The sequence below is a fragment of the Pipistrellus hanaki genome, assembly GCF_964339955.1.
Source record: "Pipistrellus hanaki genome assembly, chromosome: 16".
Classification (NCBI taxonomy): Eukaryota; Metazoa; Chordata; class Mammalia; order Chiroptera; family Vespertilionidae; genus Pipistrellus; species Pipistrellus hanaki.
In genome coordinates this window covers 6,848,956-6,867,946 of record NC_140518.1, presented here as the reverse complement: position 1 = coordinate 6,867,946, position 18,991 = coordinate 6,848,956, and the positions used below count along the sequence as shown (strand labels likewise).

Here is an 18,991-nt window from a genome sequence, read left to right as displayed (position 1 = left end):
TCTTCCTCACCTGTTAGTGCTATTTTTAAAGATCACATGAGTTAACACATGTAATCTACCTGGCAAAGGATAGGTAAATAAATGTTGGCTCACCCCCCAAATGGTAGTTTTCTGAGTAAGAGGAGACAGAAGGTGAACATAAAAGATTACCAATTAAAAGTTAGCAAGCCATGGTAGTAAGCTCGTTTTAGTCCTTCCTAATAGATTCTTTTAAAAAAAATAACAAAATAATTATCTTTTATCTTTTTTAAAAACATGAAAAAAAATATACCAAAAACACAAATAAAGAACACATGTTGCCAGAGAAACAAAGTTTATTGGAAAACACATTACGAATTTTTTCCCCCACTTTATGAAAATATCCAAGAATATGGAATCCAGGAAGCAACATGACCAAGAAAATATTGTCTGAAGTCTCGCAGATTTTAATGTCTTTTGACAATAGATGATAGTCACCTGCCCAAATGAATCAAATGATTATCCAGCCAAATAACCATCACCATTTTAAAATTTTCTTTCCATTAAAATGAAAGGTAGGTTTTCCGTACTTGTGCCCTCTGGTCTGCCTCGACCTCTGATAAACTACTGAGGCAAGTGAATCCTGAACAGACAGCTCCTGGGTCCTTCATCCTCAGGCGCCGAGTGCAGCGGCCCAACATCAGCAGCAGCTAGGGAGGCAGGGCTCACAGCAGGGCTGAGTGCAGGTGGTGAGGTTGATGGTCTCCAGACACGGGGTGGGCTGGCAGGAGTTGAGCAGGAAGCAGGTGGGCACACAGGGCTGAGGGATGTGGCAGGGCGGGGGGCAGTTGTCACAGCAGGTGGGCTCCAGCAGCCAGGTGGTGTGCGGGCAGGTGCTGGGCAGGCAGACTCCACAGCGGCAGCACTTGTCAGAGGAGCAGATGGTGGTGGCGGGGCCGGTGGGGACGCTGCAGCAGCAGGGAGCACAGCAGGCCATGGCGGCGGGACTCGGTGGTTTTTGGTTTTCCCGAAAGAGAGCTGAGGTTTCTGAGATGCAAATGTCTACACTGGCTTTGGGGCTCTTATATACGCTCCCCAAATGGGTGTTGGTCTAACCAGAAGGCTTCCTCATCTTGTTTATGCCACTCTTTCCCACTAAGATTCCCTAATCAGTTTGGAATTTACTTGTCCATTAAGAGTCCTTACCCTTATTAAAGTAATCATCTTTTTTTACTCATAGACTTGTCATTTTTTTGTCGTAAGATGATTACATTTTGCCTTCACTGGGTCCTGGCTTGGCAAATCTTACATAGATTATGGATCATCAGACGAAGTGACAATTCAGCTATAGTTTCAGAGGTGATGAGTACAGGCATCTGACATATTTGCCTTATTTATTGATGACATAATTCAGGTTCTGTTGAGCAAGCAGGGTGACATCTATAATGGAATAAAATGAAACCTCTTTTTATTATTTTAAATAAATCTTTAGTGACTTCCCAAAATGAAACCTCTTTTTATTATTTTAAATAAATCTATAGTGACTTTCCAAAGGTGGTGGTACTTTATGGGTTTTAAATATTTTTTACTGTACTTTTTATTATTATTATTTTTTGCTGTTGACATTATTACAGATGTCCCCCATTTTCCTTCTCTTTGCTTACCTCCACCCAGCCCCTTCCATCTCCCCTGGCCTTCACCACACTGTTGTTTGTGGCCACAGGCTGTGCTATATATTCTTTGGCTAATCTCTCCACCTTTTATCATCCCCTCCACCTCCTCCTCTCTGATATCTCTGTCTGCTCCATGGATCCATGCCTCTGGTTCCATTTTGTTCAGTTTATTTTGCTCATTGGATCCCACATGTGCAATCATATAGTATTTGTCTTTCTCTGACTGGCTTTTTTTTTTTTTTTTTTTAAACAATCTCTATTCTCATGGTTATGTCAGTCTTGTAGTGGGTCAAAGTGTAGATTTACTGGAGGGAAGGATCCACCCAGTTGCTCTCTTTCGTTAAATGTACCATTAAAAGAAAAGCCCCTCAGTCTTCATTCATTTTCACATGAATAATATATTTAACTTAGTAAGATGAAACAGCCCAGTCAGTGTGGCTCAGTTTGTGAGTGTCGACCTATGAACCACGAGGTTGCAGTTTGATTCCTAGTCAGGGCTCGATCCCCAGTGGGGGTCATGCGGAGGCAGTCCATCAGCGATTCTCATCATTGATATTTCTACCTGTCTTTCCCGTTCCCTTCCTCTCTGAAATCAATAAAAATATATTTAAATAAATAAATAAATAAGTAAATAAATAAATAAATAAATAAATAAGACAAAGCAGAAGTCAAAAGGAGAAACCATAAGATACAGTGGGTTCTGGAAAGGGATCTGATCAAATGTGATTTAGAACGTTGGCATTCATACAAGTTGTTTCTCCACTGACTTGCTTTCTGCTTGGCATGTTTGTTTCTGTATCTTGGGTGTTCAATTAGGTTGTAAATTCCTTTGAGGAATGCCCTAACCAACACTGTTCACCTCCGCTGGCCTTGGTCTGCTTGCCAGCAGGATGGCAGATGAGGAAGTGACCCGGATCATCTCCAATGTGGAATAGTCTATGAGTCCAACACCTTCACCTACTCCCCCATGGTCAGCACAAAACTGTGCAGATAGTGGAACCTAAATCACACAGTTTGTTGAGTGGCAAATGGTTGAATAAACACCAAGTACAGATTAGTTGGTGGGTTGTTTCTGAGGGCGCATTCATGAACACCAGCATGGCCTGTTTAAGTGGGAAGAACGCTTTGTAGTGAGAAATCTAAATAGCACTGGTAAATAAGGCCATACATTTTATGAGTAAAAGAGCTTGTTACTGAAGTTGGTTTGATTTTGCTTAAATATTAATATTTATCATAAAGTACATCAAATACAAAGGAAGTTTGGAGTCCCCTAGGTACTTTATACTTCTGTGATCCTGATCATATTATTTCTTAAAAATATCCTTCCCCAATTCTCTACTTCTCAGCTCTTACCGCTCAAGCATCAGCTCAGATAGCTCATAAAGGAACTTTAGGTGGTTCTTCTTGTTTTCATTCTCTTCTGTGTTCTCACCAAGTGTGTTGTCCGTCTTTTCCTGTAGTCCTTGTTTTATTCTGTTCTATATTATAGTTTTTCACTTATCCTGTCCTCCTCACTCCAATGCAAACTCCTCAAAAGTGGGAATCTTGCCTTAATCTTCTTTGTCTTTGCCAAGTACCTAGGACAACGCCTGATACATAGTAGGCATTTGATAAACGTTTATTGAATTGGATTACATTATAGATTTTTCAGCAGCAAAATGATTCATTTCACTTGTGAACTACTTTACCGCTGTCAAACAGTTTTACACTCAAAACTTCACCTAAATTAGACAACGAAAAAAGATGGCTTTTCTCCGTCTTTGGGGCCCTTTCTGTGGGTGTTGACCTCTATGTCAGTGTCTCAGCCTCTTTAAGGATGTATGTAAGTTACTTAAAGAGGCAGAGGGAAAAATAAAAATTTAGAGTAGGCACTACCACTCAGAATTTAAAATGATCCTAAGGTTAGAGCTTAATATATTTTATTATCCATACAATTTTTTCAGGTACTTACATATCATTGTGAGGCTTTCTTTCTGGATGAGATTTATGTTGATGTCATCAGAAAGTGCACTTCCTCTGGACACATCATAGTTTATGATGTATACATGTGTCAAGAGTTGTGGGGTCATTATAGCATTAAACATTGAGACAGTATGTGGTTTCGGGAGCAGTGGTAGTTCTTTTAAAGTACTAAGGAGGACCATGATAGCATTTTTCTCTTCTCATTTGAAACCATCTTTCCAAAACACAGAAGGAACACTTCTTCTGCAAAACTGAAGGCACAGAGTCAGAACATTTTCTTCCAGAGCTTCGAATTCAAGACCATTTGCTGAGCAGCCCTTCATGACTATTGCAGTCCCTTGGGGCAATGTGGGAAGCCCTTTTAAACATCTTTGGCTGGCACTAGGTGCTTCACACTCTCAGGGCTGGATGCAGGTTGGGACAGAGGTCACGCTCAGGTTTGGAGTGGGGTGGTGGCAGTGGAACTGCCTAACAATGGCGCTAGGAATCAGGAACTCGGCAGGGTGGAGGGCAGGTGTCACCGCAGGTGGGCTGAAGAAGGCTAATCTCATGTGGGCAGCTACTGGGAAGGTTGCCTCCAAATTGACAGCACCCATCAGTGGAGACCCTATAGCATCCTTGGAGACAAGGCTCCCAGCAAGACATGGGGACAGTGGGTCAGGTAGATTTTTATAACAAAGGGAGATTTTGTTCTACAAAGTCGTCCTCGGTTGGTCTCTTATATCCACTTGTGTCAGGGAACGTGGCTACGGTCCATCAGAACATCACAATGTTTTCTTACTGTTTATATAATCCCGTACAGATAACTCACGAGCTTGCTATTTATCAGCCATGGGATGGGCTCTCCTGCAGTTTTATTTGTGTTGCTCTATTTCAAACTATTGTCACTCCCTTGCTGATGCTGGTGATTCTGAGAAGATGCAATGATGCCATTTTTTTTTTTTTTTTTTGAGTGCCGGAAGCAGCTGGAGACAGGAATCTATTGCTTCTGTCAGATAAAAAACTGTTGCTGGGGCAACAAGACCCTTCATTCTTCCTCAGGCCTTGCAGTCTCTCTCTAGCACCCCATATTGGTGGAACCCAGTAGTAAACCAGCCAAAGGAGGAACAGGGTCATCACAGAGTATCACAGGTTGGACTTGGAGGTTGACAATTAGCACATACTGTCCTGTGGACGGCACCTGGTTTACTTAGATAGTACAGCGTTCCTGTACACCCTGCACTCAGTTTCCCCTCAATAATAGGATCTTACAATACCCTTGTGCATTTGTCAAAAATTAAGATGCCAACATTGGTATATTGCTATTAATTAAATGTCATACTTTATTGAGATATCACTAGTTTTTTTTCACTAATGTCTCTTTCTGTTCCAGGACCCTCTCTGAGGCACCAATTACATTAGTTAGTCCTCTCTGGTCTGTGACAAGGTTAGAACTTAATATATTTTATTAGTTTTTCAGTCTTTCCTTGTTTTTCATCACCTGGGCAGATTTGTGGTATACTCAGTGTTTTTTAGGATACATACTATTTTTAATCTTACTTATCAGTTGAGGAACCTGAGACATAGACAAGTTAAAAGACATAACCAAGGACCCATAACTAGTAAGTGATAGGTATGACAGCCTAGTTTTGGAAACCACTCTCTTGACCATTATATAGGGGGCACTGCTCTGACTAGAATGTAGGTTGCATGTTTCTCCAAAGTTAGTAGCCAGGAAGATTTGTGAAGATGACTATATCAGGTTATTGAGGGCTTTAGAAACACACTGAAGAACTTGGCTTTGAGTCAGTGAAAACAGACATCTTGAGTCAACCTAGAGTTTTAAGCAACTCAGTTTAAACAATATCAGGGACAGGAGCCTTGTCTGACAGGAATATTGTTTGGGAGGAGGAAGGGGCAGAGAATACTGGACTCAAGGACAACTTGGAGACTGTAGTTGTCATCAGGGGAGTGGTGGTTAGGGTCTAGGTTAGGCTAGAGTCAGTGAAGGTGGAAGGAAGGATGTCAGGAATAGTTTGAAAGAAAAATGAAATGACTGGTTTTCTATTCTGTTATCAAGGGTAAATAATTATTAGCTTTAAGGTTAGTTTGTTTTTACCTTGAACTAGATTATTAAAGCTTATCAGAAAATTGAAAATCTGTCTGAGTTGCCAAAGTAACCTTCAATGTAAGGTTAAAGACTCAGCCAGTATTTCTCCTGTACTGATATTGCTAATCGGTATTTAAAGTCTGGCTTAAAAAAAAAGATGATTTGCTTTCACCTTAGAACTGAAAACAGTTTTTTCTAGACTCATTCTATTCACCAGTTTTGTCTTAAGGCACCAGAGAAAGATGAGTTACCATATACAACCAAAGACACACTTCAGAGGGATAGTAGAGAATGTTGCCAAGGGGAATATACATTCTCCTGGGTAAAGAGAGACACGTGTAATCATATTTCTGTCTGCAGAGGAGACAGATACTTTGGTGAAGTGGAAAGATAAGGGACTTTGGATTCAGGCAGTTTTAAGTTTAATCCCTTCTCTGTTACAGTTTGTGCACCGTTGGCAAGTACCTTTCTCAGCCTCAGTTTCCTGACCTGCAAAGTGGGGAGAATAATGGTAGGCACCTCTTAGTGTTTTTGTTAAAAATAGATGACATATGCACATAAAGCACTTATTTGAGTGCCCAGTACATTCACCAAATGTTAGATATTTCGAATGAAAGCAGTACAATTAATAAGGTGGGATGGGGTTGGTTAATGGTGTGGGGTACTTGTTACTTAAAATGCTCTGGATAATCTAGAACCATAGAATGTTAAAACTAAAGTGACTGTAGAGAGAATCTGGTCAACCAACCCATTTTACTGGTTTAAGACCTGAGACCCAAAGAGTTCAAGTGACTTATAGAGACAGCTGAGGCAGAGCCAAGACTAGTTCACCCTTCTCCTGGTTTGCAGGTGGGCTCTTTAACTAGCCTTGAATGCCTGAAGGTCCACAATGGCAGTCCCAGGACACTTAGAGTTATTTTCAGTATTAAAAATGAAGCCTAAGTATTTATCTCTCACAAAGATATATAACATCAAACTTCTTTGCTTTGGACTGAAAAAAAAAAAAAATGGTAACTTGGCACAGTAATAATAGTTCTATTAATCCTAATACTCTCACTGATACTTATAAATGTATTTATGAACAAAAATGAAAAAGATTATTAAATTAATATTTTTAAAAGCCATTTGGGAAAAGAAAACATTTTTAAAGAAATAAAAGGATGGCCCTAGCCGGTTTGGCCCAGTGGATAGAGCGTTGGCCTGTGGATCAAAAGGTCCAGGGTTTGATTCTGGTCAAGGGCATGTACCATAGTGGTAGGCTCCTCTCCTACCCAGGCCCTAGTCAGGGCTCATGCAGGAGGCTACCAATTGATGTGTTTCTCTTACATGGATATTTCTTTCTGTCTTTCTCTCTCTTTCCACTCTCTGGAAAGAAAAAGAAAAATATCAATGGAAAAATATTCTCGGGTGAGGATTAACTGAAAAAAAAAGAAAGAAAGAAAATAAATAAATAAATAAATAAATAAATAAATAAATAAATAAATAGATGTCTTTTGGTGATAAGGCTGGGAACCAGTGTGTGGCAGTAATGGTGGAGCCTCCCCCTGTGTCTGGTTTGCTACTGTGTACGCTTTGGGTCATTTGACCCTCACAATAGCCCTAGGACGTAAGCAGAGAAGAGAGTATTATTTCTGCTGCAATGACGAGGAAGCAGAGGCTGAGAGAGAAGCGAATGTCTCAAGGTCCCAAGGCAAATCCAAGAAAAATATACAACTAGGCTGCATTCTGTATACTTCCTGCACAAGCCTTCCTGCTCTTTGATTTTTCCAGGACAACAAGGAGATGAATTACTGTTCATTGTAAAAGTTTGTTGTAGGAGGAAATGTATGTTTTCACTCCCATGATTGTGAGGCTATTTCTGATGTATAGAGAATACTGCACTAGTCTGATGTTTTTAGTATTATATGTCATTTGCACTAGTAAGTTTATAAATATAGTTATGACTAATGGAAGCCAAGCCTAATTTCAGGAAATAAGGAATATTCTATAAACGCTAATATTCATAGAAGACAACATATATAAGGAAATGAATATATATATCTACATTTGTATATATAATATGTATATATATGGGAGATATATATACATATACATATACATATACATATACATATACATATACATATACATACACACACATATATATATATATATATCCCAAAATTGCATAGCATTTTGAACTTGGAATTTCAGTGATGACTCTGACTAAAGGAATTAAAATTATGTCTACATACTAGCAAAGTGAGTTGTTTGTTTAGTTAGTTAAGGAAGAAAGAAAAATCACTTTTAGGGGTTATAGAAATTAAAATAAAATATTTAAAAAACATAATCTCTAGACTCTAGCATAGTGCTTGATGCAGAGGTTATCTTAAAAAGTACTTATTGTATAAGAAGATTCTACAGAAGTTTTTACTTTTTAACCTACTACAAAGAGCCAATATCTAATTTTCAATGATTCCATCCTGAAAGCTCTCATTCTGCTGGGGGGCGGGAATCTTGGGTAGTAGGATGACCTGCTGTTCAGGTTTAGGAAGGCATTCTGCTTTCTCTGAGAGGGAACGTGGAATCAATAATCACAAGGCCACATTTGCTAAGCCAGAATGAAGTTTATTAATGAGTAGTCAACATGGTTATTTCTCAAAGATCAGTAAAGTAGCCTAAAAGAGAGAACAAAGGCCGCCAAGTCTCCCCAGAGGAGGAAAGAACCAAGAAGTTGGACTAATTCACGAACACACGGCCCAGGGAACAGTATGGAGTTGGCCCGCCGTAGGTAGCGGCGTGCTGAAGGCTGGGTGATGTGTGGGACGCTGAGCAGCACATCCCGGAACCTGTCAAAGCCCTGGCGGCCTAGCAGCAGGGCTCGCAGGGGCTCTCACAGCAGGGCTGGACGCAGGTGGTCACGTTGATCCCGTACAGGCCGGGAGTCGGGTGGCAGGAGTTGAGCAGCCAGCAAGTTGGCACGTAGGTGTCAGGCTCGCAGCAGGGTGGGGGGCAGTTGTCACAGCAGGTGGGCTGAAGGAGGCTGATGTCATGCGGGCAGGTGCTGGGCAGGCAGACTCCGCAGCGGCAGCACTTGTCAGAGGAGCAGATGGTGGTGGCGGGGCCGGTGGGGACGCTGCAGCAGCAGGGAGCACAGCAGGCCATGGCGTGAAGATGGGGGTTTTTGTTGGGTTGAGGAGAGAAGTCTCTTAGTGTCTGGGTGCTTCTCTCTTCTGCTCTGGCGCTTATATACCCACCTCCCTGGGCGTCGCCCTATTAGCAAGGTTTTCTTCCCCATGTTTCACCTTCTAGCTATTTCCATAAAAACCGTCTAATTACTTAAGTGTTTATTTGTCATGGCACCAGCATGTCCTTTCAGTGTTCAAAGGCACCAAGTGATGGTCTTCTAATCATTGCATATCTGTTAATGACGGCCTGGCATGCTCACCCCCATGTCTTTTGTCTTCTTTCACAGGAAGAGAGAAGTAGGCTTTTTGATTGCTTTTCTGCCAGCAACTATGTGATACTTTTGGCTTTGTGGCTTAAAAGTGATAAGGTTTGTAGATTTAGTCTTTATTTATTTGTAGATTTATTCATTTTTGTATTTTAGTTTTCATAGATCAGCTTTATAGGTTAGTGTTCAGTGGAATACTCTTGGGAGATTCCCAAATTACATCTAAACCACTATGACCTTAATAATAAAATAATTATTATTTTAGCCTGTTTGGCTCATTGGATAGAGCGGAGGTCTGTGAACCAAAGGGTTCCTGGATTTTATTTCAGTCAAGGGCACGTACTGTGATTGTAGACTCCTCCCCAGCCCAGCCCCTGGTCCTGGCTCCTTTAGGAGGCAACCAATCAATGTATTTCTCTCACATCGATGCTTCTCCGTTTACCCCCTCTCTTCCACTCTCTCTAAAAATCAATGGAAAAATATTCTCATGTGAGGATTAACAAATAAATAAATTCAATTACTTAATTTTAAAGACATAAAACAGTGTGATGTTTTAGAATTACTTTAAAGTAGGAAAAATAGTAATTGGTAAAATTTTAGGTGTGTGTTAATTTGAAAGTCTTAAAAATGTATATCTTTTCTGACCCATCTTCAGATGAAATGGTCCAGGCTTTGAAAAATAATTTAAAATTGCTCAATATAGAGGAGCCAGAAATCAAAGGGCATGCAAATCAGCAAGATGCTGGATGCAAAGGATGTTTAACCTGAAAACTGCTTTCATTTTAGTCATTTTCTAACTAGAATAATTTCTGCTGGAAATTAGCTTTTTCTTCAATAGGTATCTCTTTGTTCAACCGGACACTTGTTGGTTCGGTACCTGCTGTAAGTCAGACAGCATGCAAAAAGGAAGCAAATAGGTTTTTGTCTTTGAGGAAGTTGCAGAGAAGAAAACACAGAGGAGTGAGCTGCCAATGACAGCACAAGGTGGTGCATTCAGGTTTTCTGGGTAAGGAGTGGGAATTTAGAGCTGGGGTCACTGCCTGAGAGATTTGGGGAGAACTTCATGAAAAGAAAATGTGTGTGGGTGCTGAAGCCAGTAAAACTGCTCTGGTATATTCCTGGGATGGCGGAAGTATTGGCTGGCGAAGGCACAGATTCTGGGTCTCCGTTTGGGAGGTGTCGGAGGAGAATGGTGAGAGACAGCATTGGAAAGGTGGGTTAGTGCCACGGTGGGAAGAAGTTTGACTGTATAATATCCCACACTCATGACCTTGAAATACATCCTATTGCTAGTGAGCATTACTGGAAGGGTTTTGAATGCGTATGGGACATGATTGGATTTGTATTTTAGAAAGATGACTAGTTTTTGAATGGAGGCCCATCATCATCATTGTCATCATTATCATCACTTACTAAGCATTAGGTTTTGTGCTGAGTGCTTTATGTATATTACACATTTCTCACCACAGCCTTACGATGTACGCAGTGTTACTGCCTTTGCCATTTCACAGGTGAGGAACCCAGGCACAGAGAGGCTAAGTAAGGAGTGAGTGAGGGATGGAGCTGGCATTTGAAGCAAAGCTGATTCCACGGTCTAAGCCCCTGTGTGTCTTCCCTCTCATGCTGGGGCAGAGTTCTGACTAGAGTGAGGATGAGCCTCAAGATTAGTTGTGTGTAAGATTGCTGAGAGGGGTGGACTGGCTTATTGAAATCTTGAGACCATAGGAGGAGTTGATTTTAGAGCCTATTTTCTTAACCTAAGTACCTTTCTGTAGAAGGGAGATAATTTGAAGGCAGGGCAGTGTTTGGGAAGCTGTGTGGGTATTCCATGGGAGTAATGAGGAGGGAATGGTTTCTTTCTTAGAGCTCATGATTGGGTGGGAAGAGAGCAGAGGGGCATATCTGGGATCCTCATCACATCATTCAGTTTTCTGGTGACTGCTATCTGGATGGCATATAAGTTTCCACAAAAAATTATTCTTCTTGTTTTTAATATAACTCCTGATCTTATCCTCCACTAATAGCTAGCAGTATTGAATGTGTACCATGTACCAGGCATAGTGCTAAGTATTTTATGCACACCTTTTTTTCTTACAACCTTATAAGATAAAGAATATTCTTATACCCACCTCCTAGATAGTGAAACTGAGAGTAATGACATTAAATAATGATTTAAAATCACACAGTTAGTGAATGATGGCTCATCTAACAATAGTACCTCATACTTACTAATAAAACTCAGTATTTTTGTGGAATTAAATTTTATATAATTGTAAATTGTGTTCATTCTCCTCCTCCCTCCATTTATTAATTCATTAAGTAAAATGTCTAGCAACATGCTTGGTGCTAAGCATCCTATATAATAAAAAGCTAATATGCAAATGGCCATCATGCCCTCACACCATAATGGCTTAGGCACTCAATACTGGGGACATAGGAATGGGGACCAGCCAGGTACAAATGAGCTTGTGAGAGAGGAATGGTGACCAGCCAGGCTGCTGCCCTGGAGAGGGACAAGCCGCCCGCCCCATGGTCCTGGGCACCAGCACCTGCAACTGTGGCCCAGGGAAGCTACCTGCCCATGCTCCTCTGTGGCTATGGCTGGCCCTGGTCCTGGGTGCCTGCGGCTTGCCGGAGGAGGGAATCCTGGGTCCCAGGTGCCTGCGACCGGCCAGAGGAGGGAATCCTGCTTCCCAAGTGCACGGCAAGGCAGAGGCAGTTAGAGATGATCAGGCCAGCAGGGAAGCAGTTAGGAACGATCAGGCAGGCAGGCAGAGGTGGTTAGGGGTGGTCAGGCAGGCAGAGGTAGGTAGGGGAAATCGGGCAGGCAGGTAGGCAGGCAAGCGTTAGGAGCCAGTGGTCCTGGATTGTGAGAGGCAGTCAGACATTCCCCGAGGGGTCCCGGATTGGAGAGGGTGCAGGCTGGGCTGAGGGACCCTCCTCCCTCCCAGCCTGTGCATGAATTCCATGCACTGGGCCTCTAGTATAGAAATAAATAGGTCAGTTAAGGTCCTTGTTGTCAAGGTGCTCATTCTAGTGGTTGAGACAAAAAAAAAAAAAAAATCAAATGAATGAATAAGAACTCAGACAGTGACAAGTACCAAAAGAGTAAAGTGAGCGTAGTGCCCCTCAGGGAGCATGTCTGCTTCGGCTCGGTGGTGAAGGACAGTCTTTGCCAGGTGGCTGGAACATGTGAAAGGGAAGGAGTGCGATAGGAGGATGAGGTCAAGGAGGTGGGCAGGTGCTAGGACAGGTACGGATGTGTAGGCAGTTCCGCAGAATTCAGCTTTTATTTTAAGGGCATTGAGAACCCACTAGGTGATTTATGGCAGGGAGTGGTAAGATGTGAGTTAATTCCATGGAAAAGGAACTGCGGAATGGAAACAGGCATAACAAGTAAGTGGTTCAGGTGAGAGGATGAACGGGGAGCCAGCGGTTGGTGAATGGGTAAGAGGTGGGAGAGTGTAGGGGGCATTTTTGTAAATAGAGATGGTAATGCTGATCAAGAGAATGGCCAAGGACCATACTTAGGTTTCAGATTTTCTCATGAGTGAGGGGACCTAAGCCCCAAAGCTGCCATCTAGGGTAGCAGGGAAGGGACTGACGATGAGTTCATGGGTTTGGTGTGGGGCCTGCAGAGTGAGCAGCCAGAAGCCCATGAGAGGGAGCTGGGCTGAAGGTCTGTGACGCTCCAGTGCACCCATAAAAATGTACTTACTGTAAGTTCCTGGCTGAGATCAAAGGTTGCTTTTATGGGTGTTAGTCACAGTGTGTTGTGATCCTCTGTGTGACTTACCAGCATCCATCTCCCAGCAGCTCGGTGGATTTCGGGATGCTGTCAGGACAGTCTCCCATGACGGCCCCTCCCACATCATCAGGCATGTCAGTGTTGGGAGGTTACACACGGCAAGGCACTCAGTTTCCTAAGCGCTTCATCCCCTCACACAAGCAGGACATAGGGACCTTTTCAATTTGTCATCCTAATAAACATGCCTGTAAGTAAACACTCTTGGTTTTTATTTCCTGAATTGCACCATCTTTTACATTTCTGGTGAACTCCTTTATGATACACACACGGGGAGAAAGAGAGTCTAATATCAGCCATCGACATCAATCCTTTCATTGCGGGAAGTCCCCCTGGCTGAGGGGGCGGGCAGAGGACTCCCGGTTTAGGTAGAACGGCAGACTTTGGGGGCCTTTTACATCAGGACATTTCCCCCCAGTATGTGGGGATAGTTCATGAGCCGGCACTGACAACTACTCTCAAATTGGATTTCTTTCAAATAAAAGTAATGCTGTTTTGCCCCTTGAGGACAGCTGACATTGGCTATAGTTTTGTAAGTATATGTGACCCAAAGGGGTGACCCTTGGGTGCTGCGTCACTTGGACACATATGTTCCCATTTCCGTATGCCAGGGCAGGTCTCAGCATGTAAACTCCCGGGGCACATGTGAGCTTAGCCTGGCTTCTGCTGGCTGGATGTGTTGCCTCTTTCTCTTGGGAATCTTACGCTTCCACTTTAAACCTCAAGTATTATTTATTGTAAGCTATAGAATATGCAGGTAGTCGCAGAGACTTATACCCAGTTAAATAAGGTATAAATATATGCGTTCATTTAAATGAGCCTGGTTGAGAAAGTAGATGCTCAATAAATATGAATAATCATGATGGCAAGCAGGTTTCTTAAGTCAGAGTTATGGTTTGGGGGATAAGTTAGTAGTTAACAAACAAACAAACAAACAAACACACCATCTGCTGTCAGATTTTGCTGGAACAACGCATTTTACATGGAAGGTTTTTAATAGAAAAGGAACTTTCTAAGTACCAAACTCAATGGTGCTGAGCAGTGTTTCCAGTTCCCAGCCGGTTCTATCAGGCCTAAAGTGGTGTCATGCTTTGGCTGCCACCTCCAAAGCTCAGAGACTGATTTCCCCCCTTGGTAATCAGCAGCTGTGATTAAGGGAGGGAGTGAAAAGTCTGAACAACGGCTCATGAAATAATCTGAATTTTAAAAGGCAGTAAGAGTTTAATAGTGAGGGGCCCGTCCTGAGACAAGAGCCACACCCATTATTGAATGGAGTGAATTTTATACGAAGACTTTTAAACTAGGCTGTTCACAAGGTAACTAACTAAAAGGAAGAAAAAGAAAACCCTGAGATATAAATGTAGGAAATTCAGGAAGCCCTAAGAGCGAGAGTTTCTTTAAAGGGAGGAGGGGAGGAATTAAAATGTAGGAGTTTAGCTGGGAGATTGCCCTGCGGGGCTGAACCTCAGGCGTCCTCCAGAGAACTGGCTGGCTGATGCTGCTGTGACTGAGGCAGGCACAATGATGAGTGTTGAGAAAACAGCACGCTAACTTTAGGTGTTGCTGTGGAAAGCCAGGGAGACCTGGCAGCAGGTGGTTTTTTGGTAATGTATGGACTTATCCCCATACCTGGATCTGCTGTATGAAGAGGTGTTACTGGGGTGGTCATCCTGGGACCCCCAGGGGTTCAGGAAGCCCCGATTAAACAAAAGGAAACAAATAAGAAGAAACAAGTCCCTCCTTCCTCCTCCAGCTTTGTCGTTTCCCTCTGTCCCCCTCTAGTGGCAGAGCCGGACATGGTGCAGCTGGCAAAGCTCTCACATGGTATGCAGAGCATCATGGAGGCATCACAAAGCCAAGTATGGAGGGCGGGTATGGAGCTGTGCGATATCAACTTCACACCTGGCATCAAGAAGAACTTATTCTGAAACCCTTAAGCTGAACCTGCCCACACTGTTCTTTCCTTTCAGTCCCTTAATTTCATTGTTTCTTCATGCGTTTGGGAGTCAGAGTTGGAATCATATGTTAGTTTTTACTTATGAGCTGTGTGACTATAAGCAAACTATTTAACTTCACTTATCGGTCTAGTATTTACTTAATAAAAACTCTCGATTGAGATATGATTGAGATTAAAAAAAAGTTGCATATGTTTAATGTATATAATTTGATGAGTTTGGGGATAAGTACACATGCATGAAACCATCACCACAATCAATGCCATAAAAATACCTGTCACTTCCAAATTTTCTCCCTGCCCTCTTTTTGGTGACAAGGACACTTAATACCTACCCTTTTAGCGAATATTGAAGCATACAGTACAGTATTGTTAATCTTAGACACTACTGTGTTTCCCCGAAAATAAGACATCCTCCGAAAATAAGACCTAGCGCATGGAAAGATAAGACATCCCCTGAAAATAAGACCTAGCGCAACTTTGGGAGAAAAAATTAATATAAGACACTGTCTTATTTTCGGGAAAACAGGGTAGGATGTACAGTAGATCCCCAAGACTTACCTTGCATAACTAAAACTTTGCAGCCTTTGACTATCACCTCCCCATTTTCCCCACTGGCAAGCCCCTGGTAACCACTTCTACTTTCTGCTTCTATGTTTGACTCTTTCAGATTCCGTATATAATGGGATGGTGTAGTATTTACTCTTCCGAGTCTGGCTTATTTAACTTAGCATAATGTCCTCTAGGTTCATCCATGTTGCTACAAGTGGCATGATTTCCTTCTTTCTTAATGTTGACTAATATTGCACTGTGTGTAATTCTGTTTTTTTATTAATCTGTTGATGGATATTTTGGTTGATTTCATGTCTTGAGAATTGTGAATAATGTTGCGATGAACACAGGAGTGCTGATATCTCTTTGAGACCCTGATTTTAATTCATTGAACCTTCTTTAGTCTTAATTTACTCATTGACAAAAATATCTATTTCACATGACTGATGTAAGTATTAAATGAAATTAGGTCTACATGAAGTTTACTTAGCTGTGGTACAGCATATGACATTAAACAAGGGAAGGAAAAAAGAGAGGGAAATAACCAGGAGAAAAATATACACAGTTTCTATAATTTTTTTTCTAATTGGTTACAGTGCTATAATTAATACTAAACTCTCTTCTTCCACTACCCATTTCATGTTTTCTTTACCTTCAGCCGAATGGGGTTCTTTACTGCTGGACGTGATTTAAGTCTTTTCTTGAGAGGTCTGAGTTCACAGTGGTATTGGCTTTTTCAGGTTATCAGTAAGTGGTTAAATTAGTATATGTTGACTTCAAATCCAAAAAAGCCCACCCAAAGCCGTGTTTTCTAACTGAAGATAGTTCACGGGTGCAGCAGTATTGCGTTCACGTTGGAAGTGAAGCCTCAACATGTCCCAGACCAGTGGTCAGCAAACTCATTAGTCAACAGAGCGCAAAGCGCGGCTTGCGAGCCGCATGTGGCTCACCAGCCGAAGTTTGCCGACCGCCGTTCTAGACCATTTGACTCCAAGAAACTTCACTGGGGTTGTAGTATGTTTTATTAAGACATGGGAAGTACTTGCTACTTCCTGCTCATCAGAAACAATTAGCACGATGTCACCAATGTAGTGGACTGATATGATGCTGTGTGGAATGTCAGGATGATTAGGATATATCCTGAGTATATTATGAGGAGGAGCGCTGACATAGCCCCAAGGCAACACGCAGAAAGTTACTGTTAGTCATACCAGGTAAAAGCATATTGCTTCTGATTGTCCTTGTGAACTGACACGGGGAAAAAGGTATTGTTCATTCAAAAGATGCATACCAGGGGCCTGGGGCTGCATTGCTTCGTTTCATTAAAGATACTCCATCTGGAACATCAGCTTCAATTGGGGTCACTACCTAAATTTTCTTTATCCATCATTGGCCGATGGGGTTGCTTTCATGTTGTAGGTATTCTGTGAATACTAATAAATCATTATGCTGTTATTCTCTAAGATTTGCCTACTCTTTCCATAGGACAAACAATAAGTAATAATAAGTAGTTCTTGTTACATAATAAATAATTATTCTATTATTCTTTAAGATTTGCCTTCTCTTTCCATAGGGCTAACAATAAAGAATAATTAATAAATAATTATTCTGTTATTTTCCTAAGATTTGTCTACTCTTTCCATAGGACAAACACTTTTGTAAGTGGGGAGATGCTAGATATCACCACCCTGGCTTTATTCAAGTCTGATCGCGGTGCTCATTTTCCAAGTTTCCCCATGAATATAGTATCATTTTTAGTTTACTACTCAAGTAACAAGGAGACCTTCCAGGAGTTTCTACTTGGCCCTTTCTACCATATGAGCTTTATTCCTTAAGCCAGAGTGCTGATGTGGGGATTCTACCAATTGTCAAGCATGATTATTTCAATTATATGTTCACAGATTGAGGAATTGATCTGCAGACCTATTTTCACACGTTCTTTTTTTTTCTTTTTTTCTTTTTTCTGGATAGTAAGGTCTTCAAGGGTAAGAATTTTTCATCTTTCTGATTTCCATAAACACTTCTTTGAAAGTGGTGGTCCATAAATTTTTATTGAATGAATATACTACCTATGGCTTCAGTCTCTTTTTAAAAAGAAACAAGTGTATTTCTTACAAGTGGACATTCTTGAACTATAAGCAGTTATATACAAGTGGAGACACTGACCATGATTTCTTTGCCTAGTATATAACATTTATTAAGAAATGACAGAAGACACTGCATCACAGGTATAATTAAAATAGCCAACAGGAAAGATCATTATGATCCCCCCACAAGGGGTGCAATCATAGGTTGAAATATGGGAAAGACTGGTCTACTTCTTAGAAGCTCAACGTTGGGCGAAGAGCTTCCATTCTCTGGTGACATCTGAGGAATGTCGCTTGGCTATCCTTTGGTGCCTTTACTGTTGAAAAAAAAAAATCTAGGTAAATAGAAGCTAAAAATAGATCACAAAGCAGGGGAAAAATAGACCTGTGGACAGCTCTCAAGGATAAAATCCACAATATGGCAGCAATTTTCAACCCTGCGGGAAAATCAGGAATAGTAGATGCAAAGCAATTTGATGATCAACAGGTGGCTCACAGCACTTCTGTGTCCGCAGTGGAGAGTCAAGGTATTCCTTGTAGAGTGGAATCTGATATAACTCATGGGCTTGATAGCCCCCATAACAGAAACCCAAGTAGAAGTCTAAGAACTTGTTGAGGTTTGTTGTTGAGGAGATACATTATTCAGCTACTGTGTCCTGGGCAGTTAAACATCACCAAGTTGGCTTCTTAGCAGGTGGGCTCACAGCAGTAGCAGCAGCAGGCTGGGCGGCAGCAGGACTGTCCACAGTAGGACGGGCGGCAGCAGGCGGCCTGGGCATGGTGAAGCTGGCAGCAGGTTGGGGGGGTGCAGCTCACCACGCAGCAGGGGGGCAGGCAGGTGTCCTCCACGCGGCAGTCAGGGCGGCACCACCTGGTGCGGCAGCTCACACCTCCACAGCCACAATCCTGGCCACAGCCAGTGCCACAGCTGGTGCCACAGCAGCTGGTCTGGCAGCAGGTTGGCTGACAGCAGCTGGTCTGGCAGCAGGTTGGCTGGCAGCAGCTGGTCTGGCAGCAGGTTGGCTGGCAGCAGCTGGGGCCACAGGTCCCACAGGAGCAGCTGGGAAATCCACAGAAGCTGGTTTGACAGCAGGCCATGGTGTCAGGAGTTGGGGTGCTTGGAGGTTTGGTGGTGACTGCTGTGTTGAGCCTTTTATATATTCTGACCAGCTGGTATTTAGACAGTTCTTAACATATCTTCCTTGTTTTTGTTTAAATTTGCTCCTTAGTGGGCCTCTGATTGGCTTACATGTAAATGCTTATGACACATTATGAGCAGCAGTTTAGAAATTACTTTGTTTTATAGTTTATTTGGACTCCTCGGATCGGTCTTCTGCTCTTTGGAATAGGTTTGTGGTTTTCAGAGTCCTCCTATTTTTGTCCATGTCAACACACGTGCTTTATAGAGGTGTTTTTTCCACATGACACTGTTCTAGGGCTAAGGATAATTGTGCTCCTTTAAAAAAAAAACAACTATT

General features: G+C 42.1%; 3 protein-coding genes across 3 annotated transcripts; all 3 read right to left on the bottom strand.

Annotated features, from left to right (window-relative positions):
- Window positions 1-658: 658 nt before the first annotated feature.
- LOC311611502 (keratin-associated protein 3-3) lies at window positions 659-955 on the bottom strand (the record flags this gene model as incomplete). The annotated part of the gene is made up of 1 exon (XM_084863751.1): window positions 659-955. One exon carries the CDS (start codon window positions 953-955, stop codon window positions 659-661), a length of 297 nt encoding a protein of 98 aa, XP_084719877.1.
- A 7,574-nt stretch (window positions 956-8,529) lies between these two features.
- Window positions 8,530-8,826, bottom strand: KRTAP3-1 (keratin associated protein 3-1; the record flags this gene model as incomplete). Its single annotated transcript, XM_084863752.1, has 1 exon — window positions 8,530-8,826. One exon carries the CDS (start codon window positions 8,824-8,826, stop codon window positions 8,530-8,532), a length of 297 nt encoding a protein of 98 aa, XP_084719878.1.
- A 9,374-nt stretch (window positions 8,827-18,200) lies between these two features.
- On the bottom strand, window positions 18,201-18,611 carry LOC311611498 (uncharacterized protein; the record flags this gene model as incomplete). The annotated part of the gene is made up of 1 exon (XM_084863747.1): window positions 18,201-18,611. The coding sequence occupies one exon, from the start codon at window positions 18,609-18,611 to the stop codon at window positions 18,201-18,203; it is 411 nt and encodes a 136-aa protein (XP_084719873.1).
- Window positions 18,612-18,991: the final 380 nt, after the last annotated feature.